This window comes from Trachurus japonicus, chromosome 5 (genome assembly GCF_045865225.1).
Source record: "Trachurus japonicus isolate A0001 chromosome 5, Traja_1.0".
Taxonomy (NCBI): domain Eukaryota; kingdom Metazoa; phylum Chordata; class Actinopteri; order Carangiformes; family Carangidae; genus Trachurus; species Trachurus japonicus.
This window is the reverse complement of record NC_140911.1, coordinates 2,304,294-2,323,454: the sequence shown is the minus strand read 5'-3', so window position 1 is coordinate 2,323,454 and position 19,161 is coordinate 2,304,294. Positions and strand designations below refer to the sequence as shown.

Here is a 19,161-nt window from a genome sequence, read left to right as displayed (position 1 = left end):
AGAGAAAATGACAGCTGTAATAAAAAAAGAGGTCAGTGTATCATCAGCTGTAGTCGTGTTCAGCTCCTCTGCAGCAGCAGCAGCTCAGCAGCTCTGACACGGGACTTCAGTCTGACGCTGCCTCCGTGTAAACACGCTCAACAACATCCGCACTGAAGTCAAGTGAAACGTCTGCAGAACGAGACCGACTCTGCAGCCCGGGACAGGCTGCAGGGTTTCTGGGTGTCTGGGTCTCTTACCTTCCGACAGCTCCAGGTCCAGCTCCGCCAGCTGGTCCCTGACCTCTTTAGGCAGAGCCGACAGATCGACGCCGCGGTCGGCCATGGTCGGCGGCTCGGCTGCTGCGGGATGTTCGCGATGTTTCGGGATGAGAGCGCGTAAAAGTCCAGCATGAAGCGGCAGAAGAAGGAAGAAAGAAAGAGAGGAGGAAGGAGGAAGAGGAAGGGAAAAGCGGTCAAGATGTAGTGGTGGAGGAGGAGGTGTTTATAACTCCATCTTCTCGACTCCCCGACACCGCCATGACTGAGGGAGGGAGAGAGAGAGAGAGATGGGAACAACTCGCTCGGCAGGGGAGACGCTGCTGGGTCACATGACCGGGCTGATGGAGCCGTGGCTGAGGCAGGATGAGGCGGACAGCGGCCTCTCTGCTCCCTCTGCTGGAGGAGGAGCAGCAGCAGCTCATCACCTGAACCTCAGCCCCCTCCCTCCCCCAGGTGGAGTTTACACATGGGTTCACTTTAGGCTACAACAGCCTATTTTCTCATGTATTTATTTTCTGTTAAGCCTCGCAAAATGTTATTTATGAAAATTGATGCCTTGTAAAAAACAAAACAAAAAAAACAATATATGTTCATATCGAGAGCCTATGTACTTGAAATGTTAAATAAAGTTTGTAATTAAAAAAGTGTAAAAAAGTTTTTTGTTGTTTCTTTTAGGTCTTTAGGCCTCAGGTACGGTGGCCCCAATGGCTCAACTCAATGCAGCAAAATAAATAAATAAATGCTGCAGATTAAAAAACAACAACAACCTCATCAACAAGCTGCAAAAATTCACAGCATAAGAGTTTTTGGGGTGACAAAAAAGTGACAGACATAGCCAAAGACTAATAATATAATAGATCCATGGTCAAACCCCACTAACAGGTAGCTACATATAATCATGTGATATTGAAGTGTACAAACTCAGCTTATTGTCAAACCCATGTATCTATTATATAATAATATAATATAATATAATATAATATAATATAACCCAACAGATCCATGGTCAAACCCCAGTAACAGGTAGCCGTCTGCACAACTCCTAAAGTCAGGAAGAAGAGGAACTGAAGCGTCCTCTCTTTCTTTCACATTGTAGTGCATTGGACCCTCAGGGCCGCCATACTTATAAACTTTATGTATTTTGACCATTGACTGTAAAAAACAGTATAAGAACAATATAGGGACTAGAATAATTATTATTTCACAATTCTCACTTTTTTCAGTCCAGAAGTACCCTAACATAATGATTTCTGAGTTTATAATAAAAATAAAGTGAATTCAAATAAACTACATAAATTGTGTGGAACTCAATTTAAATTGTTTAAAATTAGAAATGGCTCATTAATGTTTAACAAACTTGGCATTTCCTCATCCAGAAAATATGAGACATTTATTTGGTATTTATATGATATTTTGTTCTGTATTTGGTCCAGACCTGCTTCGAGGAGAGAAACATCTGCTCTTCCACCACATCCTCCACTTTGTCTCTGATGTTGTTGCTCCTGAGCACTGGAGTGAACACTGGCTTTTAGAAATAACAAAAAAACAAACAAGCATCAAAAACAGGATATGCTGCATAAAATGGGATGATTAATTCTTCAGTAAAATAAAAAGATACTTACCTCTGTCACTGAGGCGTAATGAAAGCAGAGAAGAAACACAAACTGAAGCTTGGTGAAAACATACAGATGCCTGTTTTGTTTTCATTAAGTTATTTTATTATTTGCCCGAGACAACTTATTCATTAGTTGAGACTATACACAAGTTATTTTTCCCATCTTGAGGCCTGAGTATTTGACAAACACCGCCCATACCTATATCTTCATCTTCTTCAAGACATATTTTCATGTGTTTCAACATCTTGTTAAATACATAAAAGACATCCAATGTTCTTAAAACAACAAAATACGGTAACATGTTATCACACGGTGGAAAAACAAAACAAAAAAGAAGCCTAACATGCCCACAGAGAAAAATAAACATCTTGAAACAATGACATGTTATATATATATTAAAAAAAACAACAACAGAGTGATAAGGGGAAAAAGCAATACGATGCTCCTGGAAGTACGATGCGGTATAAAACAATCTGCATTTCAAAAAAGAAGCACCTTGCACAAGTTATGAAGTCTACTTCATGATATAAGACGGCTTTTCAAATGTTGGAAAGCACCCAGGGTCTGGAACATCTGTAGTTCCCTACAGATGTGCATTCGTCAATCAATCAATCAATCAATCAATCAATCGATCCCATTCATTCACTCATGAAAACTCATCTTCACATTTTCTCTGTTCAACTCATCACCACTTTAGCTTTCGACTGACATAGACCAAACCGCCCTCATTAATATTAATATTAACAATGATGGTGGTGGTGGTGGCTGGGCTACACACGCGTCAGCTAAATACAAGAACATTGATATTCAATAGAAAAATATATTGCACTACTCTTTCCTCAACTGAAATGCCAGGATAAATGATTTAAAATCTAAAATCGGTTTGATTATCATTTAAGGGCGTCCTAAAGCTAAACCGTTTCAAAAGGAGTGAGGATGGAATTGTTACATAAACAAGGAGAAACTCTGCATCATCAATAATAATCTGATGTGAAGAAACAGAAGTAAAAAGCAGATCAATAATAACCAGTGATAGTACGATGAAGCGCATACAGACAGTGGTAAATTCCTCGTCCTTGAATAATAATAATCCATGCAGCCTGTCAGGGGGTTCGATACATAACACGATTAATGTAAATGGCGCCCATTGTTAAAACGAATGGGTTCAAAACTAATAATGCTACAAACATCAGGCGTCAGACATTCACAGGGAAAAAAAACTGTGCACACGTCAAGAATTTGGTTTTTTTTGTAGTTGGCCGGGTAAAACCGTTTGTGTTTGTGTGTTTTTTTAAGGAGAATTAAACCGAAAAAGTGGCAGAAAACTAAACAGACAAGGTGGAAAAATTAACAACAGAAGCAACAGAAACATTTTTCTCCAGCCAGGCTGTGTTTTACTGCGATCAGCCAGAAACTTTCTCTCTGTCGTCGACGTCCTGTCACTGCATCAGGAAACACAACATGATGGGATGTGAACGGCCAGGATCAGGCACATAAACAAACTTACACTCTTGCATGAACATGAACATGAACATGAACAACACAGGACATGTTACAGTAAAAATCATCAGCCTGGGAAACAACAAACAATCAAACAACCTCATCACAGCCAGCGTGTGGGACAGAGTCGGATCGAAGCTGCATTTTTTTTTTTTAAACCTTTTTCTTTCTTTAAAGGGATAGTTCAACATTTTGGCAAATTGGCCCATTGCCATAATCCCTATAGTCATAGCAGTAGGTTCGTTACCTTTAATTGTCAGTGCAAGCTATTTTTAGAACGGCGGAGCAGAGCCGTGAGCTGCTCAGAGCTACGCTATGGAGGCTCATGGGATTTCTTGGTTTCCCTCATCAAACTCATCAAATACACAATCCAACAACTCCAAAACGCTCCGGTGGACAAGTTGTGACCTGCACATTCACCACGCTATGAGAAAATAACAGAACGTTACCAGACAGAGTTGTTTTAGAGGCAAATACAGAGACTGCTTGATGAAAAACTGTCCCCAACAGGAACGCACATCAGCGGTTTTGCATGAATTTCCCTCTAAAACAACTCTGTCTGGTAACGTTCTGTTATTATCTCATAGCTTGGTGGTGGTGCGTTGTGGAGTTGTTGGATTGTGTATTTGATGAGTTTGATGAGGGAAACCAAGAAATCCCATGAGCCTCCGCAGCGTAGCTCTGAGCAGCTGGCGGCTCCGCTCCGCCGTTCTAAAAATAGCTTGCACTGACAAATAAAGGTAACGAACCTACTGCTATGACTATTGGGATTAAGGCAATGGGCCAGTTTGCCAAAATATTGAACTATCTCTTTAAAAGTGAAATGAAAACAAATGGATGAGATTTTTTTTCATTCGTATATATTTCATCCCAAATCTCAAACCTTTACCTTTTCTCCCCCCCGCCCCCGCCGTAACTGAACGAGAAATCCCCCCCCCTGAAGCCCTGCAGAGTGAGTGTCCGACGTGTTATTCATATTTACATAAATAGAAAGACAAAGTTTCTCTGGACAGGGAGCCTGCTGGGAGTGGAGGGCTGATGGAGGCACTGTGCCGTGTCTTTGTGTGATTATCATTGGCTGTGAGGAAGAGGGGGAGGAGGGGGGAGTGGGGGAGGTGGAGGGAAGAGGGGGGGTGGGGAGCATCTTAGTCTGGGGGGTGAGGGGGGCGCACACACCCCACTTCTCTTTTCGAAAAACATTTTTGCACCAGTTCCGGCCTCCGAAAAAATGCCACTCGGTTAAAGTTCATCGCTCCGGCTTCTTCCTGCTGTCAGCACATCATCTCGGGGTCGACTGTGACTGCGTCGCCATGACAACCCCTCCTCCTCCCACTCCTCCTCCCGGCTGGCCCGACCCCATGCCGGCCAGGACCGACATGGCGACGGCCTCGGCGGCGCGGACGCTCAGCCCGTTGATGGTGGCGGCGGCCGAGCCCGGGCTGGGCGCCGCGGCGACGGGCGGTGACGGCCCGTGTTGGATGACGGCGGCCGGCGAGCCGATGGGTTCGGTGGAAGCGGAAGCGTCTCTGGAGGGTTCGTCTCCTCCTCCTCCTCCTGCAGCTACAGACAGAGAGAGAAACATTCACCCTTAAGAGAGGTGAGCGAGTAAAGAGGAACATTAGATGGATGAGATGACGGATGGATCCTCACAAAACAACAACTGGTACAGAGGTGGAGGCGCGGCGGACGACAGGGATGTCACCATTACTTGTTTTCAGTGTTGGGAAAGTTCACTTTCTACATGAACTAGTTCAAAGTTCAGTTCACAAATTTTATAGTCTCGCTCGCCAGACCCTCCTCCAGAGAAGAAGGGTCTGGCTGCTCCGCCTGTGATTCTGCAATCAGAGAAAAAAACGCTCCGGCCGTTTGGAATTCTTTCAACCAGTCACAATCGTTGCGGTCGGCTCCGTAGCAACGGTGCGCTTGCAAAATATTGCCGGTTGGAAACTGGATTTGGGTCCGCGGTGTAACGACGGTCGGCAACCGCTGACAGATATTTATTCTTCTGTTCGGTTCAAGACACAGATGTATAATAGATCCATGGTTCGGTTCCTGTTGTTGTTTGTTGATGTTTCCCTTTACCGGGCGGACTGTGAAAGCTGCAGCACGGAGGCGGGACTTCCGCCGGGTGGCTCGTTCCGACCAATCAGAGGCTAATCGCAGCAACGCACTTCCTTCAGGCCAGACTACAAATTTAAAATGAACTAGTACAGTTCATAAGTTCACGGTTCCAAAACTACTGAACTAGTTGTTTTTTTTTTTTAAGTATATTTTTTGGGCATTTATGCCTTTATGGATAGTACAGTTGAGACAGACAGGAAACGGGGAGGCAGAGAGAGGGGGAATGACATGCAGCAAATGACTGCAGCGAGGACTGTGCCTCTATACATGGGGCGCCCGCTCTAACCACTACGCCACGCGACGCCCCCAAAACTGAACTAGTTCATAGTTCTTTTTTCTTTCAATATGTTGCTACAAGCTATTATTTTTCAAAATTATTGCCGCAGCCCATATCGAACCACAGACAGCTATTGTTTTAGCAGTTTTTTTTAAAATATATTTTTGGGGGCTTTCTTGCTTTTAATCGACAAGATAGTTGAGAGAGACAGGAAATGGGAGGCAGAGAGGGGCAATGACACGCAGGATAGGGCCGCTTGGCGCGGGATTCAAACCAGGGTCGCCTGCAGCGAGGACTATAGCAACACATGGGGCGGGTGCCGAGAGGCTGGGACTGGTCCCTGGTCAGATGCGAACATGAACTGATGAAGCCTCTTGGATGAGAGGTGAAACGTCTTCCTAGACAAATAACCAAGTCCAGTTGCATTCGATTTAAATTTCCTTGAGATAATTTTGTCTTATAGTTATTTTGACATTATTATTTAGTGGTCGACTCTCCCAGTTTCGCGGATGCTGCCCAGCGGGTCATGGGAATAACGCCGCTTATGGTCGGAACTATGACAGTATCTGATCGTCTTCGAACCTCCGACTTTCATTCTTGATTAATGAAAACATTCTTGGCAAATGTTTTCGCTTTTGTCCGTCTTGCACCGGTCCAAGAATTTCACCTTGCGCGCAGAGGCTCATGGGAAATGTAGTGTGGAAACACTTTGCTTTCCGAAACTCCTCGTTGTCCCTTTAAGTAGTAACTGTCAATCTAATTTTTGTATGTTTACATCCTATTTGTTTTGGTTTTTAACCTTTTTCTGTCCTGTTTTGTTTGTTTGTTCTTGTCGGTGTTACATTGTATGTAATTAAATTTGTATGTTTCATAAAAAAAACAAAAACAATAACGTGATTATTTCTCTGACAATAATCGTGTAGGAAAAGAAAATCCATAATTGTGACATCCCCAGTGGAGAGTCTGTGGTTTTTTACCTAAGAAAGCTGCCTTCTTCTGCATGACAGTGACGGGGCAGTCTTTATGGGCCAGGAGGAGCTGCTTCAGCTGGGCCACCTCGTTCCTCAGCAGGCCGACTTCATTCTGATGCAACACACACACACACACACACACATCATTCCCAACATGCCCCTGCTCGCCACATCATCAAAGAGACGACCTGTGGCTCTGTGCTCAGGTATAAACATTTGGCGGCGTCGACACTGAGACAGACTCACTGAGAGGGAGACATTCATGTTGGCCAGGTCCTCGGCCTTCTTCTCCAGAGAGTTCACCCACAGCTTCCGTTTCTGCCGGCAGCGCGAGGCCGCCGCCCGGTTTCTCTCCAGGAAACGCTGCCTCCTCTCGTCCGGATCCATCTCTGAGGCTCGCCGCCGCCGGCCTCCCGTTGGCTGAGCCGGGGACACCTGAGGAAGAGGAGGAGGAGGAGGAAGAGGAGGAGGGTGGGGTAGGGGGGGTGAATGTGGACACAACTATGTAATAATGTTCATGTGTTGAACTACAGAAACGTTTCATCACAGGGAGGAAGATATTTCCTTAAAGGCACAAACACGAGAATAAACTATGCAATTCCGTTTGTAGTAAATATCAATAAAGTCGTATATATCTATAAAGTGATATTTTGGGATTAGTTCATCTGTGTTTTATGTAATTCTTCTTGCAGAAACCAATATAATGTCATAAAATCCGTAGACATCACTTTAGCACATTCACAGTTTGACAGCATTAAATTTTCTGTGTGAAAACTGCACCTGTAACAGACTAAACAACAACTCTGGTGCTTCAGAAAATGACTAATGACTAAACCTATGTTGTCTTAAAGGATAATTTCCGTTTTTTACAACCTGGACCTTATTTCTAGCATAAAATACGATCATTTACTCACCCAGTTAACTTTGGTGTCATTTGGAGTTGTTTTGACGAAATTAGCCCCAGTAGAGCGGCGCGTATATCCGTATAATGGAGTCTACAGGGCAGCAGAATGCAGCCTCTAAATAACACATTATCTGCAGAGAAACTCCTTCATTTCACCAATATTTTGTTATGATACACTAGTGCTATTCCCCTCCGAGCCCGTGGTGGCATGTTATCAACATCCGGGGTCTGTAGGTTGACCTACTGACCTCTGATCTGGATGATGTCATCTCTGAGCGCTGCACGGTTCATTCTGATAATAATCATTCTGCTTCGGCATTCGGGTCCATGTTTAGCTCAACTAGCCGGAGCTTTAGTGAGTCCAGGCTGCGAAGAGAAAGCCTGTTGAAGCTGAACTTCATCCAGCTGCTCATTTTGTTCTGACAAGTCAGAAACACGCAGAAACGAACCATAGCATTAGCGGTAGCAAGTTAGCCGCGCCGGGCAGTGGTTGGAGATGACATCATCCAGATAAGAGGTTAGTAGTCAACCTAGAGACCCCGGATGTTGATAACATGCCACCACGGGCTCGGAGGGGAATAGCACTAGTGTATCATAACAAAATATTGGCGAAATGAACGAGTTTTGCGGCGGATAATGTGTTATTTAGAGGCTGCATTGCGTGCCCCGTGTTCTCGCATTATACGGATATACACCAAAGTTTTCTGGGTGAGTAAATGATCGTATTTTATGCTAGAAATAAGGTCCAGGTTGTAAAAAACGGAAATTATCCTTTAAAGGTCCAGTGTGTAAAATAGAGGGAAAAACTGTGACATCCAGCGTTCAGATTCTAGACTGCAGTGCTCGCTCACGTTTACCCCGCCCGTCGACGGACAAAAAAACGTGTTTACCACGACTGGGAGTGTTTCAGGAGCATGGAGCGAGGAGGTGAAGATCTAAACCATTTTACCATGTCTGCTGTTTCCTCCTCCTTCTTCGTTCGCAAAACTTGCTAAATGTGTTCTCCGTTCGGGCTGCCATACCAACATGGCGGTGCAAGATGGCGACACTCTCTAAAGCAAGACGCTTGTTATATGCATATATAAAAGAAGAATTAACGAGTTAAAGAGACCCCGAGGAGTTTGCTTTTGGTTCTAAAAGAGTCTCATATTAATGTGGATGAATCTACGTTACCCACACCACACTTGTTAATGGGTCCATTTTTGATAAATATATCGTTTTGTCTTTATAGTTATTTGATTATTATTATTTAGTGGTCGACTCGTCCAGCATTTCTTAGTTTCGGTTTCCCGGGAATAACGCTGTCGGATCGCTTGTTGGCATCGTTTATGGTCGGAACTACGACGGCATCTGATCGTCTTTGAACCTCCAACTTTCATACTTGATTGATAAAACATTTTGGCAAATGTTTTTGCTTCCGTCTGTCTTGTGCAGGTCCAAGAATTTCATCGTGCGCATGGAGGCTCATGGGAAATGTAGTGTGGAAAACACTTCGCTTTCGGAAACTCGCAGTCACTTTAAACGAATTTTATTTTATAGCGATTACAAATATATTCATGGGTAGTATATTCAGATTTTTTTTAACGCACTGGACCTTTAAAGAATGATCTAAAAATAAAAAGTCTCATGATCTGTTGGTATTTAGGCGTTTGTTTCCTGGTATTGTTTCTATCTGAGCTGATACAGAATGCATGCTACCTGTGGTTGAGCAGGTGACGGTGCATCTGAGTTTTGAGTGGGCTGTTGGCTCTGTTCCTGCCGCTGGGGGACGGCAGGAGTGGATCCTGCCCCCCCACCGGCCCCATCGTGTGCTCCTGGAGCCTGATGAGTTAGAGCTGCCTTGAGTCGCTACAGAAACACAGGCAACACTCCACGTGAGGCAATTAATGTCTGTTGTTTCTCTTTTTTTTTTTAATCGCATTAAATGTAGAAACATAATTCAAGTGTGATAAGTTATATGTGCCAAATATTAGGGCTGGGTTTTTTTTTAAAAAACGATTTTCCGATTCATAACGATCTTCATTTATTTAAAAGATCTGATATCGATTCATAAAATCCTTCGAATGATCTTTTAATGTATGCAACTTCCTGTTTCCTCTGTTTGATCTGTGCGATTATCACCCACAACTGTACTGAAGAGTTGCACTGTTTACTTCTGTAGTGAGTCATGTTAAATAAATGTGCAGTGATGTAACTGCTTTTGGGTCAGTTCTTTATGTAAACATTGATATTTTTGATAATGCACCAGATTAGAGAGTTCCATCTTCTGTGAAAATCTCTTTCACAACCGAGCAAAATTGGTATTAAAACCGATATACTCTAAATGAGCCGATATCGAATCGAATCGGAAATCGAATCCAATCGGGGACCTTGTGAATTGATGCAGTGAATCAGATACCCAGCCCTACTACATGCTGTTATTCAGGGCCACCAAACACAACAGCGAGCAGACGGATCGTCTCACCATCTTGGTGTCAGAGTGCATGCTGTAGCCAGAGGGCGAGGACGAGCCGCTGCTGCCTCCGCCCACCGGAGGTCCTGGTATCCCAGGGATGTTAGGCACTGCGTTCACCGTCCTCGCCAGCTTCACGGTCCAACAAACAGTCACACAGAGAGGCAGAGAGAGAGAGAGAGAGCAGAGATACGGTGAAGTACAGAAACATCATCAGGATCATTTGTTTTAATTTAGAGACTTTTGAAAAACGACATACAGATATAACCGAGGTCATCTGCACTGGACTGGGCAGTAGAGGGACATTGTGCCCGTTAGGGAAGTGCCTCACCAGTGGAAACGAACCTGTTGGGGAACTGTTGACAAAAACAAACACACGTGTAAAAACTGACTTAAAGCAGCATAGATAGACTGATATTTTCAGATGAACACAGGAGCCTCTCTCACAGTGCCACATGCTACTAGGTTCACACATGTTAGATTGATGCTAGTTCAGACAATCCTCAGCTTCAGTAGTGTGATAAACATCTGAGTGACATGAGCCATGTGGGGAAAGGATCATTGCAAGTGAGACTAGATTTAGGCCTCGTCCACACGGAAACAGAGCTTCACCTAAAAACTAGGGCTGGGCGATTATGGCCAAAAATCAAAATCATGATTGATTGAACTTTTTGCCTCGATTATGATTAATGACCGATTACAATGTCATCATTGTCATCAAGCAGCGTGTAGTGAGAACATGAGCACAAAAGGAGAGAAATTAAAGGGGGAAAACCGAAATAATCGACACGGGCAGGATTACATCGGTTTGTGGCTCTAAATCTCGGTTTCGATTATTTCTCGATTAATTACCCAGCCCTACCTAAAAAAATCTTTTCCTTGTTCGTTTTGAAAAAAAATCTCTGTAAACACGTAATTGTTTCCAGAAATATCTGTGTACACACGGATCCACTGGAAAACGACTCAAAAACGCTTTCATACATAGACCAGGCCAGTGTGGAATGTGAAAAACAGAGAAGACGGAAATCTTCCCCACTGTATCCAAACATTATAAGTGGATTAAACGTTCACTGGGAGTCGTGTCAGAGCAAATATGACGATCGATGATGATTTAACGGGCGAGATTCAGCTGCAGTGTCCGTATGACATCATCGTTTCACAAAAGATCCGTTTTGTGTGTCTACAACACGAAAGCGCTGAGGCGTCACTCTTCCAAAAGACACCATTTTCACTTTCAAAACGCAGTTTCCATCTGGACAAAACGATAAAATTGTATGCGGATTCACTGAACCCCCGTATCCGTGTGGACGGGCTCTTAAGCTGCAGGGATCCCTCCTCTGTTGCTCACCCTGAGGTTTCTCCAATTTTTCCCTGTTAAAAGGGTTTTCCATGGAGTTTTACCTCAGTCGATGTGAGGGTCTAAGGGCAGAGGATGTTGTTGTGATGCTATGTAAAGCCCTTTGAGACAAACAGTTTGTAAAAACGGGCTATACAAATAAAATTGCCTTGCCTTGCCTAATCATACAGAAATACCAACACAACAGGAACACGTCGCGGTTTTTACCCTAGCTGTCTGTTGGAGGGTGGAGCTTGCGTGATGACAGACGTTGGAGATGGCAGAGTCGGGTGTAGTGGGTCGTTACTCAGATGAAGTGGAAGAGAACCTGGACGCACGATGGTTGGAGTCGGAGTAGAGCTGGGTTTTGTGATAATCTCCTGCTGACACATTAAAAAAAAAACATTAACATTAAATTTCCAAAAGATAAAACGACTTAATCTTAAGGAAACAGATCTAATCAGTAATCTTCTTTTTCATTCATGTGCGCAGCAGTATGTGGCCACGCCTCATACCTTGCCTCTCACCCTGTCACTGCTGTTGTCTGACATGCTGGAGGAGGAATCTGGACTCCCGGGAGGGGAAGAGTCCACTTGTAAAGGCCCCTCGTCCTCATCTTTTGCTTCAGACGGTGTTTGTAAAGGTGCAGCCTGAGCGACAGAGGAAGATCAATCAGCTGTTTGATTATCTTATATCTATAAAGGAAAATGGTGCATCATTCATTCATTCATTCATTCATTCATTCGTCATGTACATTTATCATTGATCTCCCTGGATGTTTTGTTCTCTGATCATCTTCATGTGCTTTGCAAAACTCCTGTTCAAAGGAACTGGCCAGCTCGTTAAAGAGCCCGACCTCCTCACAGTTCTTCAGGAAACGTGTGGGCGTGGGGGTCTGGTCTGTAAAATAGAAAGGGCAAAAAACAAAACAACATAAAAAGAGTGCGTATACCGTGTTAGTTAAGAGGTTTAGAGGACGGGTGCTATCAGACAGCAACATACACAACTGTACATGATTGTGTCATTACTAGAGCTGCAACAATTAATTAATTGATTAATCAAACAATAATCGATTATCAAATAAATCGTCAATTGTTTTGATAACCCTTTTTTAAGAAAAAAAGTCAAAATTTTCTGATTTCAGCTTCTTAAATGTGAATATTTCTGGTTTCTTTCTTCCTTTATGACAGTAAACTGAGTGTCTCTTTGGTTTGTGGACAAAACAAGGCATTTGAGGACGTCATCTTGTGGTTTGGGAAACACTGATTGACATTTTTTAACATTTTATTCACCAAACAACTAATTGATTAATTGTTTAAACAATCAACAGATTAATCGATAATGAAAATAATGGTTAGCTGCAGACTTAGTCATTACATACCTGCAATGATAACAGAGTCTGTTCTGGCAGGACCAAATTTTAATGTCATCTCATGTTTGTGTTTGTGGACTGACAGGTGGTCTTCATTGGTGAATCTCTGCAAACATGAGCACAGCAAATAGGAAACGTGTGTCATATTAATATATTATTAGAAATGTAAAGTGTGTCATCAGTGTGTCTGTTGGCTCTGTCACTGACAAGTTACATGAATAATATCAACAGCTTCCAGTGCAGAGGCTCCACAGTGAGATGAACAGCAGGCTCATGCACTGTCCATCACGTTATAGTTCGGTCTAATTAATATGATAATATGAATAAAATCATACCTGCCCACATCCAGGGGCCGTGCATACAAAAGGTCGGTCGTCCCCCATCTCAGATAAATGTTCTGCAAAAGAGAGCAAACGGTTATCTACCTCAGTCATTGAAGCACAGAGGCTAACACACACACACAGCTAACTCAGTGTATTTATATATAAGACGGGTTGAGACTGAGCTGATGAATGTTTTAAATGTCAAGCTACTTGATTCATCTCTAACGGCTCTAACAGGGCGTTGAAAACGTGTCGATAGGAACAAGTGGCTGACCACAAAATACTTTCATGTAACTGTCCTGTGAGTTAGCGTAGCTCTACCTGACATAAATGACATGCACCTGTTGAGAGGCTGCTATCTCTGTGTTCGCTTAATTTAAAGGTCGAAGCTCACCAGACACCTAAGACATACATGAATGAATGAATGAATGAATGAATGAAGGCTTTATTTCAAACATGTGAGTAATATATAACACATTTAAAGCACTTTAGTCAATACAACTTTGCATGTTTGAAAAGGAGTAGGAAGAAACATTAGCTTATTTAGTAGTTGTTTAGCCGACTTCCTGTGTTTCGTGTTTCTTTTTTTAAAAATTACAGACAACAACATAGTTGCTTGTATCGACAAGCCTAAATAAAAAGAATAATTTACAGGTATATATATAAAAATGTGAGAACCCTAGTGTTTGTACCGCTGTTTGAACTTGGTTGCTCTCATGGTTGGATATTTCCTGAGCTCCCCTGTTAGTCTGTCCCATAATTTCACTCCACATACAGAAATACAAAAGTTGTGCGAGCAAACTGATGTTCTCCACACAGATAGATTATATTCCCCCTCTCTCTGAAAAAAAAACATGTTTGGATATTTACTGGCAGTAGGTTGTGTGTTGCCTTGTACATGATTTGTGCTGTTTGAAAAATGTACCAGATGAAGATGAGTTTACCAGATGAGTTTCAATATTGTTTTTTGTAAGAATGAAGGATTTGTGTGTTCTCTGTAACCAGTGTTATGAATTATCCTAATAGCTCTTTTTTAGCAGTATTGGTGTGGGCTAATTTGTTGTAGTGGGAATAGGTTCATACTGTATCACATAGTTGGATTTGTTGTAATAGAAATCATGCATTTTAATGGGTATAGCTGAGTATCACATATACTACACCACTGGTTGTAGCATATTGCCCCAAATTTCTGCACAGTAACTCAAATATGGTAACATCAATGAACTGTAAGCCCACACACACACACACACACACACATCGCACCGACTGACAGCTCATCGGGTGGTAAACAGGCCAACAGACAGTCCTCGGCCTCATTCAAGCTTTTTCTTTCAGGCTCTATGGAAGATAATCGGGGACTAGCATCCACAAACGATGAAGAAGCAGAGCTGGGGCAGAGCTACAACATAATCTGCCCCCCTTCCTTCTCCTCCTTCTCCTCCTCCTCCTCCCAGTGTCATCAAGTCGGTGGTCGGTTAGCTGGCGGTCACGGTCGAGTTGGTTTCCGCTGTGCTAGTAGCTGCTAGCTCTAGCTGAGGTGGCTTAGGTTACGGACCTCAGGGCAGGTTGAACACCTGAGGGGGTGCCTGTTGTTTGGCTCACTAACTCTGATTTTACGAGAGATCATGGGCCTCAACAAGCTACAACAAGCTAACACAACCTCACCTCACGGCTGAGCCACGACAAAACATTTAAAGTTTCCCTTCTCTGACAGCGGTGTCATTATAACGACCCTGGAGGCTAACACACAGCAAACTATAAGTATAAATAAAAGACAGCTGGATACGCTCCGAAAAGTCACGTTTTTTGTTTATCTGCCAGTCACAACACACACACTAGCTATGCTAATAATGCTAATGCTAACTGCTAATGTGAGTTCACATTATAACAGGGTTAGCAGCTAACCGTTAGCCCGCTAATGCTAAAGAAGCTGTGCTCGTTAACGTAGCTACGGGTGTTTCATAAACCTACACGCTTTGATATTGTTGACTATATATGTTTAAAAAAATACCAGATTTTGCTTTAATTGATCCGAAAAGCGGAGACTAACTCACCCAGCGGTGAACCAGCCTCTACTAGCCCCCCTCCCTGCTCCGGACAGCGCCGCTGTGCTGCTTCTGCTGCTGCTGCTCCCCGTTGTTGACACTCTGACACTTCCATTAGTCAAACATCGCGAGAACTGCAACTTCTCAGCGTTATTACGTAACAGGAACGAGAACATGATGCTGACTTCCAGATCTTTTTTTTTTTTACTCAAGACATTTTTGTAGGCCTATTTCATCTTAATAAAAATATTAGCATATACATTCAAAATAGAAGAAACAATAAAGTGATAATTTCTAAAGCAAAAAAAGAAAAAATCGGGACAGAGCAAAAACAAAATATAAGATGCAACGTAGATAAGGTCAATGAAATAAAGTTAAACACATTTTGTGAAATTCCAATCCTTAATACAAAAAGATGACATTAACTTTTCACTTCCATTGGTCAAACATCTCGAGAACTGCAACTTGGCAGTGTTATTACGTAACAGGAACAAGAACTTTTATATATATCATTAGGCTACAAACATTCATGGCATAAAAGTTTCTTTTATTTATTTATTTGCACATATTAAACAAAAACAGTACAGTGTTCATGTGGAGAAGAAGGGAATGTACTGGTGAGGTCAGGAACCCAAAGAGTGCTTATGGAGTGGCCCCACTATGGTATTACCAGTTACTTAGAGAAACCAGTTTAAAATAAATAACAATAATATATACAAGAAAAGAAAGAGAGAAAAAAGAGTACAGAAATGTCAGGTAAAAACATAGTCCAACAGTTACAGTCTTTAACAGCTCAATAAAGGAACAGGTGCATATGAGAAAAAAACAACAAAAACATATACACATACACATACACATATGTAGTATATAAAATGTATTTATAAAATAAATAAACAAAGGCTAGGGCTTCTTTTGTTAATCATATTTATTAATGATACAAAACAGTTTAATGGCATCTTTCTTATTTTTTGCATATGACTGAGGGCTTTTATGAAATAAAGAAATTCGTTATGAAACATGTAAAACCTAGGAGTCGATTTTAGAAATTTGCACTTGTATGTGTACCCAGGATTAAGTCATCTTCCAAAGTGTCAGTGACAAGTCCGTATATATCTTTTTTCTTTTGTTATTTAATAAAATACTTTATTATGCAAAACATTTTTGTATTTCATCTCAATATCTCAATATTAACATATACATTCAAAGCAGAAGAAACAATAAATCTATACTTATGAAGCCAAAAAAAAAGAAAGAAAAAAGTGACATAGACATGGACAATACATACAAAACGAAAACAAAATATAAGATGCAACATAGATAAGGTCAATGAAACAAAACTAAACACATTTTGTTCAGCAAGATAATCCTTAAAGTTAAATTCCAGTTCTTAACTTTATAAAATGAACTACAGCATGGCCATGTGACATAAATATTATATCGATGAGAGAGATTTTATCTGATTAAAAATGTGTGTAATGGCATATGACTGTGTTCACACGCACAAATGTAAGACAGAAATGTTTAAAAATAAATCTTTATTTTTCATACATCAGGCTCAGTAATAAAATATTCAATTGATAAACCAGTGTGTACTTGGCTGAAAATTGCAATCCCGTGTTTGATTGTGACAGTTATAAGCAGGATGCTCATATAATATAAGACTGACATTGCATTGACAAGATAACATAATGAACTGTATCATACTTTACGCACTTAGCAATGGAGAGACAAGCATGCACATAGTAACACATACACATTTAGCTCCACTCCAACCAGCTGAGGCTACAATAATCTGAGATTTTTTTTTATTATTATTATTTTTTACATAGGACAGGATCTAGTGTCTCCCAAGTGTCATGAACTGACCACGTTGGATTTTTGACCAACCAACTAACCAGCCTTGATCAGTGTTATTAATTCACAAGCTCAAATTCTCTCACTCTTTTAAATTTAAAATGAAACACTGTTAAGGCACTGGAGGTTTGGTTTGAGATAATAGTTCCATGTAGTCTGAAGAAGCAGAAGCACACACTCCCTCACTCTTTCACACCCAAGGTCACACTGTCAAGCACAGACAAATATACACACACACACTTAACAGCTTGACTACTGATTACAAAAAAAAGAGAAAAGAACAAAAACAAAATACTGTACATCGCAGTAAATTCCCTAGAAGTGGACGAGTCAAATCACTGATGTAAGGCTATTTATTTACTTACTTATTCCCCCTAAAACCTGGAAAAATCGTTAATACTTTGTCACTGTCACTCGTCTTTTGTTCATTTCCGTTTACACCAGGCTACTGTGATGGAATGAAAAACACATTGAGATATAAGTTCAGTATTTATGTGCAATGTCTTTCTACATCTACTGTTACTTCTTTAATTATTAAAAGCCTTGAGATCAAAGGATATAGTGCACTAACTTCACACCACTGTGAGTATGTTCTGCTCATCGTTGAGCTATATGAGCCCCGACTGTACAGCTCAGCGTCTGACAACCACATTATCTTTTCTTAGATTTGTCAACACAACAATTTTACAAATGTTAAAAGAGACACAATAAAACATAAAGAGAAAAAAAAACATTCAAATTGGATAGAAAAAGAAATTTGAAGACGGCTTCTACAGCAGGAAAAACAAATACAGTAACAATACAGATCAAAAATAACCCTGTATATACACACACACACTCAAGAGAGCTAATATATATATATAGACATTTACAAAAAATCAAGCGCGAACATGAATTTACCTCAACAGACCACAATCATCTGAAGCCTCATGTGTCCACTCAAAACAGATGATAAACTGACCACAGCATCAACCATCAGAAAGCAACTCAAACTTCTATAAGGAAAAAAAAAAAAAGGTCCCACAGACCAGTCGTTATGTTTTAACACTTCACATGCAGGTGTTAGTTATTCACTGATCAGTCTTGAACATCTAATTAAAATACAGAACTATCCATAATGTCTCATGTTTCCATGATGAGTGGGTGATCCTTGTCTGGACCAGTGTGTGTGTGTGTGTGTGTGCACCACATGCTACAGTGGTGAGCTAGTTTACTGCATCACTTTTTAACTGGTCCCAGTTAAAAAGTGTTTGAGAAAAAGCAAAGAGCTTAAACCAAAGTTGGCAAGTTAATACATTAATCTTGGTTTGAGACAGACACTAGATTTATACACACAGAGAAAGAGAGAGACAGTCTTACTGCTCCTATTGAAACAAAATAACCCAAAACAACTCATAAACTGATTTAAACACACGATTCAATCATACGAAAAAATGAAATTATCAAATCGTCTCTAGACATTACTCTAGTGCTCATTACAAATATCAGTGATGTAATAGACGTCGACAACTACACCAAACATTCAAAGACTATAATCATTACATGATGCAATGTTTTTTTTGGATCAATGTCATGTAGTATTTCACAGGATCATTTATAGAGTGAGATTTCATATTATGAGAATTTTCTCTTCAAACACTGCTACTCATCAAAATTTAAACCTCTGTAGTGAATCACACGCCCTCTTCTCCACTGTCTCAGTTATCCTGCTGTGGACTCAAACCTCCTCCCTTTCATAAATAATTATCATGTTTCCAAAAAAAGAAAAAAACAAATTTGATGGAAAACTGAAGATGAACCACATGCAAACACGAACCACTCATTTTGCATGTAGACAACAAAGTGTGCTAAATATTAGAACACCAGATATTTTAGATGATACAGATCACTCTTTCTCCCTTTCGCTCTCAAAACACACATCCACATGTGTTTGTGTTTGTGGTGACGTAACTTCACTTCTGTTTTATCACCTCGACAGTCTGCAGCTCTGTCAGCAGACGAGATGCTGCTTCCTAAAAGTAGAATCTACTTAACGTCTTTTCAAATTATTTCAGGTCTGCAACGACGACGCTTAGGGATTTGTCTGTCAAATGAAATATATTCACCTCTCTATTTACATATATTATGTAT

At 41.2% G+C, this 19,161-nt stretch overlaps 2 protein-coding genes across 12 annotated transcripts in view; both read right to left on the bottom strand.

The window, feature by feature from the left end:
- dip2bb (DIP2 acetate--CoA ligase B (putative)b) overlaps nucleotides 1-574 on the bottom strand; it is a 63,586-nt gene extending 63,012 nt beyond the window's left edge. For both annotated transcript variants that reach the window (XM_085775551.1, XM_085775552.1), the window contains exon 1: nucleotides 240-574. In XM_085775551.1, coding sequence (XP_085631677.1) covers nucleotides 240-324 — 85 coding nt within the window. In that variant the 5' untranslated portion in view covers nucleotides 325-574. The remainder of the gene's footprint in view (nucleotides 1-239) is intronic.
- A 3,977-nt stretch (nucleotides 575-4,551) lies between these two features.
- atf7b (activating transcription factor 7b) lies at nucleotides 4,552-15,356 on the bottom strand. 10 transcript variants are annotated; one of them, XM_085775539.1, is made up of 12 exons: nucleotides 15,187-15,356; nucleotides 13,145-13,206; nucleotides 12,819-12,915; nucleotides 12,192-12,337; nucleotides 11,953-12,087; nucleotides 11,666-11,820; nucleotides 10,361-10,457; nucleotides 10,114-10,233; nucleotides 9,348-9,497; nucleotides 6,992-7,180; nucleotides 6,752-6,857; nucleotides 4,553-4,936 (listed from the first exon to the last, which is right to left on the bottom strand). In XM_085775539.1, the coding sequence occupies exons 1-12, from the start codon at nucleotides 15,290-15,292 to the stop codon at nucleotides 4,656-4,658; spliced, it is 1,644 nt and encodes a 547-aa protein (XP_085631665.1). In that variant the 5' UTR covers nucleotides 15,293-15,356; the 3' UTR covers nucleotides 4,553-4,655. The 10 variants fall into 10 exon arrangements, with proteins under 10 accessions (XP_085631675.1, XP_085631665.1, XP_085631671.1 ...); XM_085775545.1 differs by having other exon boundaries at nucleotides 12,210-12,337; XM_085775540.1 differs by having other exon boundaries at nucleotides 4,554-4,936; nucleotides 11,666-11,817.
- Between the last annotated feature and the right edge of the window lie 3,805 nt (nucleotides 15,357-19,161).